General features: G+C 33.1%; 1 protein-coding gene across 2 annotated transcripts in view; it reads left to right on the top strand.

The window, feature by feature from the left end:
• Positions 1 to 18,156, top strand: part of LOC110100045 — a 78,475-nt gene extending 60,319 nt beyond the window's left edge. Inside the window, exons 13-16 of one of the 2 annotated variants that reach the window (XM_028697739.1) lie at positions 9,302 to 9,437; positions 13,799 to 13,991; positions 17,495 to 17,577; positions 17,652 to 18,156. In XM_028697739.1, coding sequence (XP_028553572.1) covers positions 9,302 to 9,437; positions 13,799 to 13,991; positions 17,495 to 17,577; positions 17,652 to 17,762 — 523 coding nt within the window. In that variant the 3' untranslated portion in view covers positions 17,763 to 18,156. Of the gene's footprint in view, positions 1 to 9,301; positions 9,438 to 13,798; positions 13,992 to 17,494; positions 17,578 to 17,651 lie in introns of those variants that run through there. The other variant, XM_028697740.1, reaches the window with a different exon arrangement.
• The last annotated feature ends 1,274 nt before the right edge of the window (positions 18,157 to 19,430 follow it).

Raw genomic sequence — 19,430 nt, 5'->3', positions numbered from 1 at the left:
CCTTTCACAGCCAGATGAAGAGCATGTCAAGCCCAAAACTTTCACAGCAAAACGCTGTAATTCTGGAGTCCCATCACCAAATTGAATCCACCACTCAACTGGAGATCGTTTGGCAATTGTATCTTTTGCTTGTTGTAATCCAAAAAAACCTTCTTTGTTCCTAAAAGGTACTAATTGCAAGTCAGCATTTGATCTTTCAGTTGTATCCTTAAATATATGAGGCGAGGCGCGCCTCATTAAACTTGAGGCGTAAGCCTCATAAACTGAACTTATTGCGTTGGCTTTGAGGCTTAAATGGACCAAATTGCGCTGAGGCGCGCCTCTTATTGCGCAATTTTAAACGTTGGTAGCTCTTGGAGGAAAACACTTCAAATTTGAACACTAGCATTGTTTCTGTGCGTGGCATGTTTCAAAATTTAGTTCTATTAGTGGTATAGACAATGTAACGTGTGGAAACCATAATTTAGGGCTATTTGCTCAAAACTTGAAATTTACTTGATTATCAATTGAATTTTAATTGACTCAAAATTATATAAAGTTCAAGTCAAGGATGTTTTGCTCTTAATTCATTCAATTTACTTTGAAGGTGACTCAATAAATAAGCAGACATGTCTCTCTCTACATGTAAATGTGCATGTACATACATATACATTTATTATTATTCCTGTGTGGACCTATGTATGATGTGTATATACGTATTTATTTTCTTTAATTTTATTTATATTTTAAGCCATTCAATTACCAATATAATACTATGCATTTATATATAATAGTTGTGTATGTATGTTTTTTGTTTGTGCATCATGCAATGTTTTAAAAGATAAAAGCGTAAAATTGAGACGTTTTACCAGTCATAGGGTGTCAACTTCATGAATTTTATACTTCATACGTTTTATAAATAAAAATTAATTAAAAATCAATATATAAAATAATGAGTAAAAGTTCAAAATAGTCCCCCAACTATTAATAAATGCACAATTTAATCTCAGACTTTCATAATGCTCCAATTTAATCCCCGGCTATTAAAAAACGTCTTAATTTTGTCCCAAGGCCAAAAGTAACGGTTAAAGTTAATCTCAACCGTTAAATGTGAGGGCATATTAGGTATTAGGATGTATATGAGGTTATATTTTGTGATTATTATATTCAAATAAATACAAAAATCATAATGAAAGTTAACTAAGTTTATTAATTATTTTCTTGATTAACTTCCATTATAGTTTTGGTATTTATTTTAATAGAATAAATGAAAAAATATATAAAAATTATTAGATAATCTCATATGCATCCTAATACCTAAAATGCCCTTACATTTAACTATTGGGTTGCTTTAACTGTTACTTTTGGACTTGGGACCAAATTGAGACATTTTCTAATAGTAGGGGACTAAATTGAGGCATTATAAAAGTTTGAGATTAAATTGGGCATTTACTAATAATCAAAGAACTATTTTGGGCTTTTACTCATAAAATAATTTAAAATAAATATCTAAATTCAAAATTCACTATAATTTCATTCATATTCTAACTTCAAAAGTCTAATAACTCATTCATAAATATTGGTAAAAAATTTGATAGTCAACTCTCTTTGATCTCAAAAGCCAAAGCCTCATGTTATGTGAACGGTAAAAATTTTAAAAATTACTCGGAACCTTATGGTTTAGCCCTTATGACAAGCCTTAGATATCCATTGAGAGGTGATGGCAAAGAATTGAGATCTTTGGCTTCTTCTATAAAAGAGAAAACATAGAGGCAACAGCTACTGTACTTTTGGCCAGGATAAGTAACGCTAGTTGGTGAGTCGGCAGAGACGAAGCTATACTAGGAAGTCATCGAGGAAGAGAAGAGAAGTTAATGTGGTAGTTTAGTTGACTGAGAGAGTAAGTGTGGGAGTACAATCTAGCAAATTAGTGATGAAGTGAGCAGGAATTAGTGTGGGAGAAGCATCAATCAAGCTCGTCTGTAAGAGAACGAGTTAGGGGTCTTGTTTGTTCACACGTATAGGGAGCACAACAAGGCAGCTCATTTTTACGCTCTTTGAGCGATTGAGGATAGTTTTGTTTGGGAGATTGGAGATAACCACAATATATGTATTCCTCAAGATTTTTTGTTTATTCTTGAGGATGATAGTAGTAGTTTTGCCCCGGGTTAGATGAATGCAAATGCAAAAGTTCAGCTGTAAGAGAACGAGTTGATGAGGGAGTAGAAAGGGTGCGTTGAACGAGTTGGGAACTATTTGAGTTGGGAACCACTTGATGCGTTAATGTTCATAGCTACATTCGATTTTCAAATCACTAGTTAATTGTAGCTGCATCAAGTGCAAGACAGAATTTAAAAAACTAGTAAGAAGAAATAACAATTCAAAATTATTTAGTATTTTTATTTTTCTTTTTCTTCCAAAATGAACATTGATTTGAATTAGTAGAGGTGTGTGTGTGTGTGTGTGTATATATATATATATACTTCTTTTATTTTGATTAAATATTATCAATGTATCTGATGTAGAATGGGTAAGGGGGTGGGGGAGATTTGGAAGAAGAGTTAATGCTTTGCCTCTTTGGGACTCCCAATTAAGGAGGGATGAATTAATTCCAATTTAATTCTAATTTGATTTGGATTTGATTGGATAGTTTCCTAAAATAGAATTTTATTTTATGTAACAATTTGAATTTGGGGAGAAGAGGTTTGAATTATTTCCAAAAGGTGAGATTGGTTTTAGGAAATAAATCCAAGGACTTAATGATGATGGGGCCGGCGGCTTAATGGGCTAGGGAGGAGTTTAAGGAAGCTTTTAATGCTTCGTTAAATTATGGAATCAAATTTGGGATGAGATATTTCATCCTAATTTAAATTAAAATCAATAAGAGAGGATTTTGGAACTTTCCTAAGATAGGAATGATATTTTAGGTAACTTTTCAAATTCAAATAAATTTAAATTTTGCAAAGTTATTGAGTTACCTAAATTATTCAACCCAATTAGGAAAGGAGTAATTGTAGGCAATGATGGAGAGAAATTCCAAAGAGGAAAAGGGGCGGCTTGGGCTTGGGTTCGGTTGGATGAAGGGCCGGCGACAATAGGGAAAGGAGGTGTGGTTTAAAGAGGCAATCAAAGCTTTCTTAAATTAATAAATTAACTTTGGGAAGAAATATTTCATCCCAAGTTAATTTAAAATTCAAAAGGTTATGATTTGGAAAGTTTCCAAAATTAGGATCTCTAATTTATGTAGTAATTTCAAATTCAAATAGATTTGAATTTTCTCTTAATTGTATTACCTAAATTATGAAAGCTAATTTAGGAAAGGTTTAATGGCAAGGGTTGGGAGGGAAACCAAAGAAGGGGTCGGCGGCGGTATAGTGGCTTGGCTGTGAGTGGTGGTGGAGCTAAGGCCGGTTTGGTTGAAGTAGGTAGAGGATGAAGATGGCGACTAGGAACAACAAGAATGAACAAAAATAAAGAAACAAAAGATAAAAGATAAAACCGCGAGCCTTGGACTCAACTGATGTAGAACGAGTATGGGGTTTTGAGTCCTATGGGTCTTGAAGAGAAACTCGTGATGTCTAAACACCAGCTTTTGGTTCTTAGAAGTCTTGGACATCAACTCGTAATGTTGGGGATCTCTGGATAGCATGCAAGATCGGTCCAGAAGCCTAAATAGCAGAAAATTTCAGGCTTCTGGATCCCTAGATGTAGGAAACGCAAGAAATAATGTTGAAGAATTTGTGACAGCAGCAGGAACAATTTAGGATTGCTTTACTTTCCTAGGTGGTAAGTTAAATTAATCTCAAATCAAATTGGAGAGAGATCCGTGGAGGGAAAATGATGGCTTGCCTAATTAATGGGTTTAATTAGGAATGAATAGATAACGTCAGGCCTAATTTGAATTCTAATGGGAATTTGATTTAGGGATTTGATTGGGAATCATAAATGGAAGGAAAATATGAGAAAGAGGTAGGGGGCTGGCCAAAGAGGGGAGAGAGAGGGAGTAGGTTCAATTAGGTGGACCCATGGCTTTAATTATTGATTGGAAATCAGATTTAAAATCTGATTTCAGATTTTATTCAAAGGAAAGAAATTTCCTAAACTAATTCATCGATTAAGAAAGTATTTAAATTCAAATAATGATTTGAATTTAAATAGGAAACTTTCGTAATCAATAAGAAACTATTTTAGGAAAGCGATTAAGAGGAGTTTGAAATTTGAAATTTAAAATTCATGGGATTCTGGAGGGATGGCCGAATTCACTTTCCTAATTAGGATTTACTAATTAGGATGGGATTTAATGTTCAATCAAAATCAAATTAATTTTAAATTTGATTTTAGAAACTTTCCTAAAATAGGATTCTTTTTTAGGAAAGGTTTCAAATTTCAAATTTGAATTAATTGATTTAAAATTAAATGACTTTCCCAAAGAAGTTAAGCAAGAAAGGAAATATTATTCAAGTGGAGATTGGAGAATTGGAGGCAAGGGAGGGGGATGGCAATCGGCGGCTTGGCTAGGGGTGGTGGAGATGGGCCGGCGGTTAGGTGGACTTTAAGGGGCTGATTTGGAGATGTGGTGATATGTTGAGGTTGGTGGGTGTGGGAGGATTAGGTGGCCGGCGGTAAGGAATTTGGTGACGCCTTAGGTTGGCAGCTTGGGGTGAAGAGAGGGGAGGAGGAGAAAAGGATTTAGGGAAAGAAAGATATAACCGTGAGCTCGGACACATCCTGCAGCTAACGGGTAGTACATTGCCCTTCTCCAAGGGACTTCACGCCACGAGCCCGGACACATCCTGCGGCTGGTGGAAACTTTGATTCCCTCCCTCTCCCATAAGAATCTCACCCAAGTTCTCTCCGAAGAACAGAAGTGTAAATAAAATTTCTTTTCTTAATAATTCATCATTACATTACTTAAGCAAGGGCCTATGTATATAGGCTTAAGAAACTAAACAAGACATATATGCCCCTAGGGCTTACATAAGACAAGACTCTTAAATAAAAGGGTAAAAAAAGGGAAAATTGCAAAATTAAATCAAAATACAATTAATAAACTAAAATAAAATAGAGTGATCTCGGTCGTCGATCTTTGACTCTTCATTTGAATATCATCCACCGTCGAATGTCCGCATCAGTATTCCTATTATTTAAGTTTTAATAACCATTTTCAAATGTATGCATCATATAATATTCGAAAACTCTATACAAATTATTAAAAACCAAAGAAATATAATCTAAGACATATGCACATGTATTCATTTATATTTAATAAATTTTATAATATTCTTGTATTAATAAAATTTGAATTTTTTCAAATACATAATAATTTTGATTAATGATTAAAAAGTATTTATAAAATTCATAGGCTAAAATATTAAATAAGATTGGAATCAAACTTATGCTTACATTTTTAAAATCTTTTATTTATTTCTTAATTATTTTTATTGGTTTGATTAAAATCATAGATGTAATTTTTAAATAAATTTTAATGTAATACTCTCACAAAAATTTTTTAATTTAATATAAATTAAATAAATTTTGAATACTAAAATAGTGTTTATGTTCTTAAATACTTTCAAAATAGAGTTGAAGTAGTTAGCAGTATATAAGTGTTTTTATGATTTTATTATGAGTTGTATATCATGGTGATATTTAATTAAATTTTTGCTACAAAATAAATCATAAATTGAGTAGAAGAGTATTTAGAGGATAGGAGTATTTAGTTTTTGTTGCAAAATAATTGAAAATTTAAAAGACTTCAAAGGAAATTGTGATAGAAATACAACAACAACAACATCAAGCCTTTGCCCCACTACATGGGGTCGACTACATGAATCATTTTTCACCTTTGTGTTTTGTTAAAAGTCAAATTCTCATTTAAATTTAATAAAGAAAGAACATTTCTAATATTTTATAACCAAGTCTTTTTAGGTCTACATACCTCAACTTTCCTAACCGGGTCATCGGAAGGCCTCCGTTTAATGTGACCAAATCATCTAAGGCGACGCTCTTTAATCTTATCTTCCACTAGAGCTACTTCAACCTTTTCACGTATATAATTATTTCGTATCCTATCTCTAAGGTTAAAACCACTCATCCACCTAAGCATTCTTATCTTTGCAATACTAAACTTAGTATTATGCTTCTCTTTTAATGGCCAACATTCGGCACCATAAAGCATTGCAGGTCTCATCACCATCTTATAAATTTTCCCTTAAGTTTGAGGGGGACTTTTCTATCGCACAATAAGCCTAATGCATTCCTCCACTTCAACCATCCAACTTGAATTCTGCTAATAATATCCCCATCTATTTCACAATCACTCTGAACAATAGATCCAAGATATCTAAAACATGCACTCTTATTAATGACTTGATATCCCAAAGTCACAATCCCCTCACTAGGTCTATTGCTACTAAAATTACACTTTATATATTCTGTTTTAGATCTACTCAAGCGAAAACTTTTAGACTCTAAGGTTGACCTCCATAATTCAAGTTTACCTTCAACTTCCTCTCTAGTCTTATCAACAAGAAGAATATCATCAGCTAAAAGCATACACCAAGGTACATCCTCTTGCAAATGTCTAGTGAGAACATCCATGACTAAAGCAAAAAGATATGGACTTATGCTTGATCCTTGATGTAATCCAATCGAAAGAGGAGCTCATGCATACATATCTTTAATGATTTGAATATAAGCGTTATTAACTTCTTTCTTTTCAAGAGCTCTCCATAGCACTTCTCTTGGAACTTTATCACATGCTTTCTTTAAATCAATAAATATCATTTGTAGATCCTCCTTATTCTCTCTATATTTCTCCATCAAACCTATCAATAAATGTATGGCTTCCCTAGTAGACCTACCCGGCATGAATCCAAATTGATTTTGAGAAACATTAGTATCACATCGTTATTAAAAAGTTTAACAATATATCTCATCCATATTTGTTGAATATCATCTTCTAAGAAAAGTATTTTTTAATCTTCATCCTTAATACATTTCATTTGAACTAAATCCTTACTACTCCTATCTCTTTGTTTGACTAATTTATACATATATTTTTCTTTCTCATTAGTATCTAATCTATTATATAAATCATTAAAAGCTAAGTTATTTGCATCACAAATGATTTTTTTAGATTTCTTACAGGCCTCTTTATAGATTTCTCAATTATCAGAATTTTTACATCTAAATCAATTTTTATAACAAATCTTCTTATTTTATCTTTTCTTGTACATTTGGATTCCACTACCAACTCTTTTTACTATTAGGAGTTTTTCCATTCGAAACTCCAAGCACATCTTTTGTAATGTTTTTAATATCACTAGCCATTTTTTCCCACATAATATTATTATCATCATGCACAGACAAAATTTTATGATCTAAAATCTTACTCTAAAAAATGCTTTTGTTAATATTCTTTAAATGCCTCCATCTAATACTAGAAAATTATTTTACTTTTTTTTTTTGATCCTTTATCTTAAATTCCAAAATTAATAATCGATATTGGGTATATAAATTTTCACTCGGAATAACTTCACAATCTTTGTAATCTAAACGATCTAATTTTCTTATAAAAAAATAATCAATCTGTGTTTTACTATATCCATTTTTATAAGTGATAAGATGCTCATCTTTTTTTAAAAAAAAGGTATTAGCTATTGAGAAATTATAAGCTAAAGAAAAATTTAATATGGTCTTATCACCTTTATTTATCATTCTAAACTCATGACTACCATGAATGTTTTTAAAATCATCTACCTCTCTACCAACATGTTCATATAAATCTCCTTCAATAAAAACTTTTTTTTCAAGAGGTATCTTTTGTATTAATTCTTCTAAGTCATTCTAAAATTTTAATTTTGAACACATATCCAAATCTACTTGAGGAGCATAAGCGTTTATAATATTAACAATCTTAGCATCAACAACAATCTTTAAAGTTATAATTTTATCACTAATTCTGTTAATTTTTATAACATTATTCTTCAAACTCTTATCTATAATAACACATACACCATATCTAGTACGACTCCCACTCGAATACCATTGTTTATATCTTAAACTATCAATCTCCTTAGCCTTTTCTCCAACCCATTTAGTTTCCTGAGTGCACGGAATATTCATCTTCCTATGAATCATAATATCTATTAATTACATTAATTTTTCTGTAAGGGAGCCTATATTCCAAGTTCCTATTCTAATTTTAGTTTCATGGACTAGCTTCTTTGTCCACATCCGTCATTGATGTGGGAACTCTTGCCTATTTAACACTGCACTTGGGCGCCGGTGCAATGGCCCTTGCACACTTGTCGCTATATTCAAGCCATACAACGCGTCACAAATTAGAATTCATTCTGGTATTGTCATAACTTTATATACTTTATTAGAGTATCATCTATTTCTTAAATATTTATTAAAATAATTTTATGCTTTTAATTCTAACTTTTAGAGATTTATACAATGCTTAGAATTCAAAGATACGAATTTAATGTTGTTGGAGGCCAATGGAACATTGGGATTATTTTTAAAAAAATGAAAGGTTGGGATCATATATTGGTAGAATCACGTGTGACTTTTTAAATAGTAGTCTACATTTAATTTAAGTTTACGTAAATTATAATATGAGCCATGAAAAGTGCCACCTGTGTGCATGGGGCTATGCTTTGGCCGATGTGGCATGCAAAAAGCCGAATGGCTCTCTTGGCTACTCCTGGGAGAGTCCCAAATATGCCTTCAAAGCACAAGTCCCATATATGATGCAGGTCTAACACAGTTATGCACAGCATTTTTCTACTCATCCAATGGTCAAAGTAATATTTACTCATGTTTTGGAACTCTGAAATTAAAATTTATCTGCCCAACAGAGTTGCATCGACATTGTTGCCATAAGTTTTTTAGCAAAATTATTATTTGTTTTTATTTTTCCTCTATTTTATTGTTGATCGTTGCCATAGCCATTTAGTCTATCTACTCACCAATCAAGCAAAATTTTCCTTTCGCTTGAAATTCTGTTCTTTTTTTTTTTATCTCAGAAATTTATTGCATTGACAAATGAAAGCTATGGACTTTCATTTGTTTTTCTTTCATAATTGTGTTGACCTATCGGGTATGTCCTCACTGGTCACTTCCCCTTGGAACATGATACTGTCAGAAAGACAGAGTTGAGTTTCTCTAATATCATCACTTGAGTGAAATAGGATACTCTTATATTGGAATGTTCAAGTTGTGCTATTTGTAAATTCGCTGAACTATTTTGTCATTTGACATCAATTATTGCTATTTAATTTACATTTGTTTGTTATGATCCTTCGATTTACAGGAGACAGGTCCTCTGGATTTCAAAACAGGTTTTGCAGCTAATAATGGAAGATGCTATTGATGACTGGATATTAAGGCAAATCCATTGGCTGCGTAAAGATGAAGTTATTGCGCATGGGATCCATTGGGTCCAAGATGTAAGAATAGAAATACCTGTTTGTCACTTTTGTGTAGTGATATGTTTTTTAATTCAAGCAAAGTATATGCATCAGCATTTATGGTTTGTTTCTCATATGCTTAAATTCAGCTGGCGTTATGATGTGGCTTTGGGGGCAATACAAACCTTAGATATCCACAACTATAATGTCTAAGCATAAATAGGTTAAGAAAGAGCCAAGGTTTCTTTCTTGGCTCAGAAGGAACCAAGGCTTCTTCATGGCTCCCTTCCTTATATAAAGCACTTGAAAGAGTGACTTATAAGATAAATCACTCCAAGACATGAATCGAGCTTCAAAAGATTCAAGTTTTATAAAAGATGCTATTAGGTAAACACCAAGGCTTAATACCTGGGAAAAACATTTACCATAAATCCGTTGTAGGAAGTTCGTGGTGGCAAGTTCAAAAGATCAAGGCCTTAAATAATAAGGTTATCCAACCATCATGAAGAGAGGACTCTCAAATAGGGTTTGTAATTCTACCATGAATCTCTCAAATTATTATCTTCAAGATACAATGGGGCAATTTTGAAGAAAAGAATTGGGATAGCTTGCAATAGAAGTTGTTTCAAGATATGACTTTCATTCAAAATATTTGATTCTTTCAAAAGATACAATGCAGTGAGTGCTGAGGTGTGACATTTGGATGATACAATTTTTGGAGATTTGATGTGGAAGTTAAGAACAATAAATTTAGAAATTAAGTCCTCCATCCATAAGTTTCTCCTTCCCATCAAAGAGAGATGACTCCTGAAGAAGGGATGCAAGCCACCTTAAACCTCCCTGTAGGTTTTCTTTAAATGATAAGGGAAAATCTCGAAGTGAAGCCTTGGGATAGCTTTCCAAATGAGCTAATTTAAGATAAAACTTACATTGTATAAGATTTGAGTCTTGAAAAAATATGTTGCCTAGTGAATGCTGGGGAGTGACATATTGACAATACAAATTCTAGATATCCAGTATCGAAAGATCTTGATAACAAATTCAAAGGCCATGCCTTATATACCCATGCATGTATGTTGAGCATTAGAATGCTAACATTTAAAAAAATAATAATAATAATTAATAAAAAAATAAACATGTGATACCACAAAAGTTTGTCACAACCCAACCAGATCCTGGCAGGTCCTATCGTATTGAGCTATGAAAAGCAAATCCCATGATCTAATTTTGAAATGTTTCTGATTCTCTTCTAATATTCATTTTAAATAAACTATATACTACAGAGCTACTAAAACATCCAACTACTGAAATAAACTCATCCACAATATTTTTTTCATTTTATCAAAATGTATATACAGTACAGTACATGGCTATATGCAAAAGTTACAGAACTGAATAATAAACTAGCCATGATTATACACAAATTAAAATAGAAAAATACCTATAAACTCTGATCAGATCCTGAACTACTAATCAACAGTCTACCTCCTCTTCCCAAATCCTAAAAATAAAAAACAAAACCACAGTGAGCTATAACAGCTAAATAGACCACACAAGCTATTTTCAATTTTTTTTATTAAATATTTTGTTGAATATTTAAAATTAATTAAATGCAATCTAATAAATTACTGTACTGAGAAATGTCATACGAACATAATAGTTATCCAATTATTAAAAAAAATACTAAACATATGAATAAATTACAATTCATATCATATAACATTTCATATCACATTCTTTGGACTCAGGGAGAATCTCAAAGGATTCTGCTTCTTATGACTCTCTTTTGTGCTTATAAAACCATAACATACCTATAGGCACTAGAACATGGCTTATAGCCATCAAAACATGCCTTATAGGCATTAGAATATTCCCTGACACAGATAACATCTCAAAAGATTCTGGCTTCTTATGTATCCCAACACATACAATTTAATCACATATGCACATATATCATCACATTATAGCAGTTAAAGAGTAATTGAGCATGTATCAAAATTGTATAGTTTTTTATAACAGTAGGCAATAGAAAACCCTACTAAGCAAAAATGCTCATTTTCAGTAAATAATCAAATTACCATAGATTGTGTAAAACAATGTTTTAAGACTTTTATCATACTACAACACTATTTTTCAACATCCATATATTTTTTTATTCAATAAAAACTCCATAAATTTTGAAACATTCATCATAAACTTTACATAAAATATTCATAATGTGCATAATCTTAATATTTATAAAATATAAAAAGTTCCGTGGTGAAAATTTTATCAGTGCAAAGTTATCCACGTTTTTCGTTAACGGAAAAATGAAATTTGATCAGAAAATTAGATAAATTTTTTGTATTCTTGAAACTTGAGATGGACATAATGTGACCTATCTCGATCCGGACAACTTTTTGAACTGAGTCTATGGCTAAAAACGACCTGAACGGCTAAAAAATCCTCTTCTTCCACTTCAAATCCTCTTCTTGATAGAATCTAAATCTCTCTTCACCTTTGGCTACTATGATGTTGAGCATTATATGGGTTCATCCTAAGGATGCTGATAGGGATCGTCTTGTAGTAGTTCTCATTGTGATCAAACTTCTTCCAAGGGAAAAAATTAATTAAAGTAGAGCTCAACTCAAAGATATTTCCTCCAAGGAGGCTAGTTGTTGAAGTCCCTTGCTAAACTACGGGAATTTAAAAAAAAAAACACTTCTAAAAATAAGGGAAATCGGTCCAAACTTCTTAAATGATTCATTTGATCCAACCTAAAGGTAGGGTGAGTACGTGCATGTACACACGCACACATATAGATATATACACACATACTTATGAGATTGATAAGTCTGCCACATAGTAGAGATGATTTGCTGGATTTAACATACTAGCAATGGAGCTTATGTGATTGTGTGTGAATTATGTGTGTTGAGCCAAGCGTTCGCTTATATCATAAATTTTATGGATTTAACATACTAGCAATAGAGCTTCTGGTAAATGTTTATTATGGACAATTAATTGTAATGTTGCGAACTTCTGGTCCCACTTCTGTTACCTGTCTTTTTTATGATTTGCACTTTACAGTTTGGTTGCTGGCCTTCCATCTAGAATAAAGACAAGCATGTTTATAAGACTTAAAATGTCTTTTACATCCTTGCTGGTATATAATCAATTTTTTAGGAGTACTTATGTTCATAATATGCTCTTAATATGCTAGAATATTATCCCTTTACTTTAAGTGGTTATATGCTAGTCATATGATAATAGTAATTTGTAATTTTTCTGTTAGTGCATGCAAATATATTTATTTTGTAATTTACTTCACTTATATCCTTGAAAGCTTGGCCCCATCAACTTATCCATCTTCTTGGTAAATCCTTTTATTTTTTGTCAGGTTTTTTGTATGCATTTCAAATTCAAAATTGGCTTATATGTATTTATTTCTATTAATGGCAAGAAGTACAACAAATTTTTCTTTAGGCTTAGTTACTTCCCAACTGAAGCATAGTTATAGCTGGAGATTATATACACAAATCTATCGTACCAAAATGTTGAATTGGGGTGGTTTAGATTAATGTTCCCGCAGAAGTTTTGTTGGCTAAGGAGACATCAAGATTGCACACAAGCACTTGAAACTTCGAGGTTTAGTCTGCCGTCAGTTCTCATGCATCCTTTTGTTATCTCTCCTTTTCCTCCGGTGTCCTCACCATGTCTTCAGCAACTAATGATTCACTGATGTATCACAGACTGTTGGCTTACTAGCCAAATTGTGGTTGTTTTCTTTTTTCACTTAATACCAATTAGTTTATCTTGGGAAGCCAGAAGGAGCAAACGCCCTACACTGCATTTCAAAACGTTTCTGATAAAAAAATGTTGTGTATTGATTTTTTTCAATACATTATTGGCTATGACATTTACATAGACGTGCGTTAGAAATCCCTTTCATCTTCTATGTAACCCATCATGCATGTTATTATCAGTGGGCTGAGATGCATATTATACCCCTTTTTTTCATATTTTGACTTGAAACACCCATCATTAGTTAAAGATAATTGCATGGTCCAAGTACTTGTTTCAATTATTCTTTAGGGTGGATTCTTTTTTCAGTGAGTGGTATCTTTTTCATTTCCTCATTTCCTTTCATGATTTTCAGTTTCGTGCTTACGTTTGTGGATTTTTATGATTGTTTTATGAATGTCTAAAACATCCATGGATCTGTGAAGTTTTGCATTGAAGAAATGAATGGTTTGTTGGTGATGTTTCTTCTATCGAACTCTGATTTTGTGAAATGTCTGTGTTATGTGTTACTAGTAGAATCCATGCATAGTTTGTGTTTGTTCAAAGCTTTCCTGTGCAATGGGAAACAACTGAATTCTCATTTAACTTTTACAATTTAACTTTTCCTTTGTAATCAGATCCTTTGGCCTAATGGCACGTTCTTTATAAAGTTTGGGAGCTCACAGGAAAAAGCAAATGGAAACTACTTCAATCAGAAATCGACTCTAAATAGGAGCCAGCGGTACAGTGATAAAGTTGGTGGGCCTAGCTCTTTTGAGTTCCAGCTTGAAGCAACTCGCAGAGCAAGTGATGTGAAGAAGATGATTCTTGGTGAGATTACTTCACAAGTTTCTGATTGGTTTAAAGAAATTGTTTTGAAGTTGATGAGGTTTGAATTTCTGTTCTTTATTATGTGACTGGGCTATTTCTTCTTTCCTGATAAATGTTTATTCTTTCTGAAGCACTTTTCAAGACTGTTGTTTTTGTTAAAGATGTTTTGGACCTTTTTTAAAAACAATAAGCAGCTTTGATGGACTGAAATTCTCTCGGTTGTGTTCAGAAATGAATCATTTTTGTGACAACAATTATTTCGTTGACATCTTATAAAGATCTAGCGTATGAATGCTAAATGTAAGAGGAAATTAGTGTTGGATGTAGACGCTTGTCGTCTTTTGGTTCATATATAGAGAATCAAATATTGTTATATATAATTTAGAAATTTATACAGATAATATTTTTAATGAAGGTAATTGTTCGGCCTAATTATTCTATTTACCATTCGTTCTACCATATTTTGGATAGGGCTTGGATGCACTCTCTTGGTCCTGTCATGTATCAACATTCTTTACATTGTCGTACATGCTTGAAATGAGCATGTTCTAAACCATGCTACTAGTGAGTGTATGAGTTCTTAAATTTGATCATATATGAAATGAAAAACAATAAATATTTACTTATATGGGTATAAAATCCTTGAGTATTTGTCAGCTTACGACAAGCATCATGTTTGGACTAACATAGCCTCTTCGCCTAGAATGATGCCCCAGTTGGAGCCCTTGATTTTATGACATGGCTCATCAAAATTGTCTAGCCATCCTACCTGTTTAAAGTTTAAAAATAGATTAAGGACATTGTGCCCCCGATGCCTCTAATAATTGGCTTGACCTAATAAAAGTTCGTCTAGGGTTCCACATAACTTAAGTGAAACTTCGGAGGCAATCAAATGGTTCGCTTAGTCTCTTACCAATATACTTGAGTCAAACAAATAATTGGTACATTAATATCACTACAGGCCTCCACCAGAATTAAAGAAAAGAATGCTCCAAGCATACATATTAATGATGCAAAATAGCGCACGCCATGGCATATGGTTTAGTGCAACGCACGCTTGGTGTCATTTGCTTGACACAATGCTCTTGTTCAAAATGACCTAAGCTAGTTGCTCCATACAGGAGCAATAACGCATAACATAGAACTTACTTAGCATGTGCTATTGTTTTGTTTTAAATTTAAAATTAATATCAATGTTTATATTTATTAATTTTATCATATATTTAATAATTTAATGGTGCCATCATTATATATAAATGTGCCTTAATTTCTAAAAAAGAGAGCACAAGTTATTTATGAAATATCTTTACTTTTATCGAATCAGTTAATGTCACTTTTTTATTATTTATTATTCACCATTTCATTCACATAATTACAAGGAAAGTAAAAAATGTTTGAATTCATGCTTGTTTATAGAAAGAATGTCAAATTAATTCAAACCACAAAAAAGAATACTGCATGGAAATATGTAATAATATTGACAAATGAAAGTGATAGTAATTGTATGATGTGTATTTTTTGCGGCAAATGAAGAAGACTATGAATTAGGAGATGATGTTGATGAAGTAATAAGTTTTTTTTGTTACATTTGATGATGATGATAATGACTCCTACGAAGATTACTCTAGTTTATGACAAAAGAAATAGATTTAAAAAATAGTTACAATGTTTTCAATTTTGAGTGATTGAGGTGTTGATTACTTGAACTTAATTTTTACGTTGGATGTTTTCATTATCTTGATGATTTATCTTTCTACTTAATAGTAATTCATATTAATATATACTTTTATTTATAATTATTTAATATTGTGCTCCATTTTAAAATGGCACGCGCCATGCCGTGCGTTATGTAGTATGGCTCTACGAGGAACTGTGTTATGGTGCACCATTTGTCCTTGACAGGTATGGCTTCAAAAATTTGAGGTCAAAGAATTAGGCTTACTAAAATATTTTCTTGATATTGATGTTGCACACTCTCAACGTGGAATCTTGATATCACAACTAAAATACATAATGTGATAGTTGAAAGAGATGGCTTAGTAGGATGCAAGCCTATTTGAGAACCCTTTAAATTTAATCATAAACTTGTAGATGTTTCAGAAGACACAATGGTAGAAAAACCTCCTATCAGAGACTTTTGGGCAGACTTATCTACTTATCTCGTACTAGAACTGATATTTGTTATGCTATTGATGTGGTGAGTAAGTTCTTGCTTAATATTATGATCCATGTTCTTCAATCGATCGTTTCAGTGAGGCAACAAAAACAGGCCTAGATAAGTAAAACAGCAGGCAAGTTTAGAAGTATCTGAGAGTGGGATAAAGAGGGCATGTTTCCCGATTTATTGTGTATGGCGTATCTTGTTCTCTATAATAAAGACCACTTCAAGTGAAAAATTTTAGTCTTTTGAATTTCACTAGTTCTTTTTTATATATTTTTTTATGATAGCTTTTACATTGTTAAAGATATTTTCTGTGTAAATTATACAAACATGTACACTGCGGTTCATGTAATCGAGCTATCTAGCTGGTAGATTTCTAGCATGTCTATTTGGGCATTTGGGATATTGAATTTAGATGTCGTCTAATATGAACGTTGCAACAATCTTGTGGTCCCAAATATGGCATGTTATCAACTTATGTCTTTCATTGAACCTCTTCAATGTTATGCCACCTTATGGTTATATTTTGCAGATAATTATTTTCAACTTATAATGACTCTTTTAGGTTTGCAGTTAGTTGGTTCTTGAAAACTTTGATCTCAAGTTTTATAGGAAAGAAGATCTATAGTAATGCTCTCATTTTTCTTTCTATATGGAGTTTTTTTTGTTTCTTGTATTTTGTCTATGATTTTCAAGTATCTATGCTTTAACCCCCCTTCTGTTGTTTTGAGAATTCTATGGGTTTTTTTGTATAGATGTTTTTATTATGAATTGGATTTAAATTGGTTATAACCAAATAGTCTTTTAGTTCTCATCACTTGATCAAAATTTTAATGCTTCGTTTGAATAAGCTAAATTTTGCTGGATAACTCGCTTTCTATAAGAGTAACAAGCACAACATTACAAGGCATCTCCAATGAAACACTAGTTTTATTTGGTTGGTTCAGTTGCATTTCTTGGATAATATCCGAGTTTATCTTTTCAATTTCTGCGTCAAAATTGTGAGACATTTTATCTTAAGTTTCATTCCTTTTCGGTTTGAGCTATCTATAAACGTAACCGAGAATGTTTGCTTCATCATTTTGCATCAGCAGAATTTGTTTAATTGGCTCTGCCAAATTCAACCACACTTTATTCCAGAGAGATAATCTGCCAATTTTCATGTTGACTTCATCCAATTTATTGATTTTTTTTTTTTTTAACTGAGAAAGAGGACTAGCGCCAGAGCCACATAGTAGGAATAAGACTAATTACGATTATAAGCATCATAATCTAACGATCCTGTAAAATTTTTATCAGATTTTCAATTTAATATATATACATTGACAAACTTAGATTACAGGTGGAGCTCCAACAGCACTGGTCAGCCTGATTGGACATCGCCAGTATAGACGTTGTGCAAAAGATGTGTACTATTTTCTCCAGGTAAAGATACATACTACCTCTCCTTGCATAGGATTTGATCATATATTCACAAAGCTGCTTCTTACTCATCGCAGTCCTCAGTCTGTTTGAAGCAACTTGGATATAGCATGCTGGAACTGGTGATAGTATCAATATTCCCAGAGATGCGAGACTTGATTATAGAAATACATCAAAAGCAATTTTGATTTCTCTTTTTCTTGCCTGCAAATATTTTGTGAACTCCAGCATCCTGACGGTTTGGAGGAGGTTTCAGTGTACAAAACTTCTGAAAGTGAACGTTCATAGCTGGTAAATCACTTCCGTTACTGCTGGTAATATGCAACCTTAATGGCTTGTCAGTTTGTTGGTGATCATTGTTGTGGAGGTATTTCTGTAAATTTTGTTAAATCTGTATAGTCGTACAAGACATTTCTTCTTCTTACAATCACATTTAAGCATAGGGTGTTGCTGGATGAACATGGCAACAAGGTTTATTTGATAAGATCCATTCTTTCCATCGTGTAGAAATTACTTGTTCTACATCCTTTTTTCCTGGCTTCCTATTTTTAACTTAAATATAAATAATGTAACTATTTGGTTCTTCTGCTGGAAATTGTCCAGTAGCCACCCTACCCTTGAACTAGGGCCATCAGTGAAGACACCTGCAAATCAGTTAGAGATACAAGCAGAGGGAAGAAGAAGGTAGCAGGAAAACATTCCTTTTCATTGATAATAATCCTGTAGCAGTACAATGCTTGTCTATATAACTAAGAGAGCAAAAAGGTTTAAGGGAGCAGTGAGCCATTGGTGACAGCCTGCGGAGCAGGGTAGTGGAGGCAGCCTTGTGCTGAGGTAGTTGGAACATGATAATGGCAGTGTTCTGCCAATATAGATTATGTGTTCTAACAGGCCCCCTCAAATTGAGCCTTCATTGGACGAATGCTTAATTTGTCTCTGAGCTCTAGGAAGCGAGTTGGAGGTAGCGGTTTAGTTAGAAAATCAGCCGGTTGATCAGCTGAGTTTATGTGTTTGATTGTGACTGCCCCATTGGTGATATGGTGTTGAATGAAGTGATAAAATTTATTTCAATATGTGTGGTCCTTGCATGAAAGACCGGATTGTGGGCAAGTGTCATTGCCGAAGTGTTGTCACAATAAATGGAAGTTGATGTTGAGGTGGTGAGAAAGGTCGGATGGTTGGTAGGAAGGAGTGGGTGAGGATGTCGTGAGCTGAGGTATGCCCGGGAGAGTTGAAGATGAGTGGGTGTTCAGGTTGTGGAATTGTTGGTGATTTGGGTTCCTGAGATGAATTGGATAGGGTGAGGTTGGTAACAAAAGATATGGAGAGGAATGTGAGTTAGAAATAGAGTCGGAATGTGTTGAGGTTATTGGAGGGGAAGTGTTCTTTGTATGGAAAGATATTTTCGTGGAAGACAATGTGGCGAGAGATGTGTAATTTGTTTGTGAGCAGGTTTAGGCAACAATAGCCTTTGTGAGAGGTGGAGTACCCTAGGAACAGACATTCTTGGGAGCGAGGATGTAGTTTGGATGGTGTGGTTGGTTATAGCCATGGAAAACAGATACAACCAAAGGTTTTGAGGAGGGAATTTGTGGGAGTTTGCTTGTGAAGGAGTTGATATGTTATATGATTTTCACATGCTTTTGTAGGTAATCTGTTGATGAGATAGTTGGAGGTGAGAAGAGCTTCGGCCCAGAAGTGATGTGGAAGATGAGCTTGGTGGAGGAGAGTTCGTGTAGTTTCTAGAAGATGACGATGCTTGCATTCGGCAATTCCGTTCTGTTCTGGGGTGTAGGGGCAACTGAGTTAGATGGTTATGCCATGTTGCATGAGGTAGGTGTGAAATGCATTGCTTG

Source organism: Dendrobium catenatum, unplaced genomic scaffold (genome assembly GCF_001605985.2).
Source record: "Dendrobium catenatum unplaced genomic scaffold, ASM160598v2 fragScaff_scaffold_993, whole genome shotgun sequence".
NCBI lineage: Eukaryota > Viridiplantae > Streptophyta > Magnoliopsida > Asparagales > Orchidaceae > Dendrobium > Dendrobium catenatum.
This window is presented reverse-complemented; position numbering and strand designations above follow the sequence as displayed.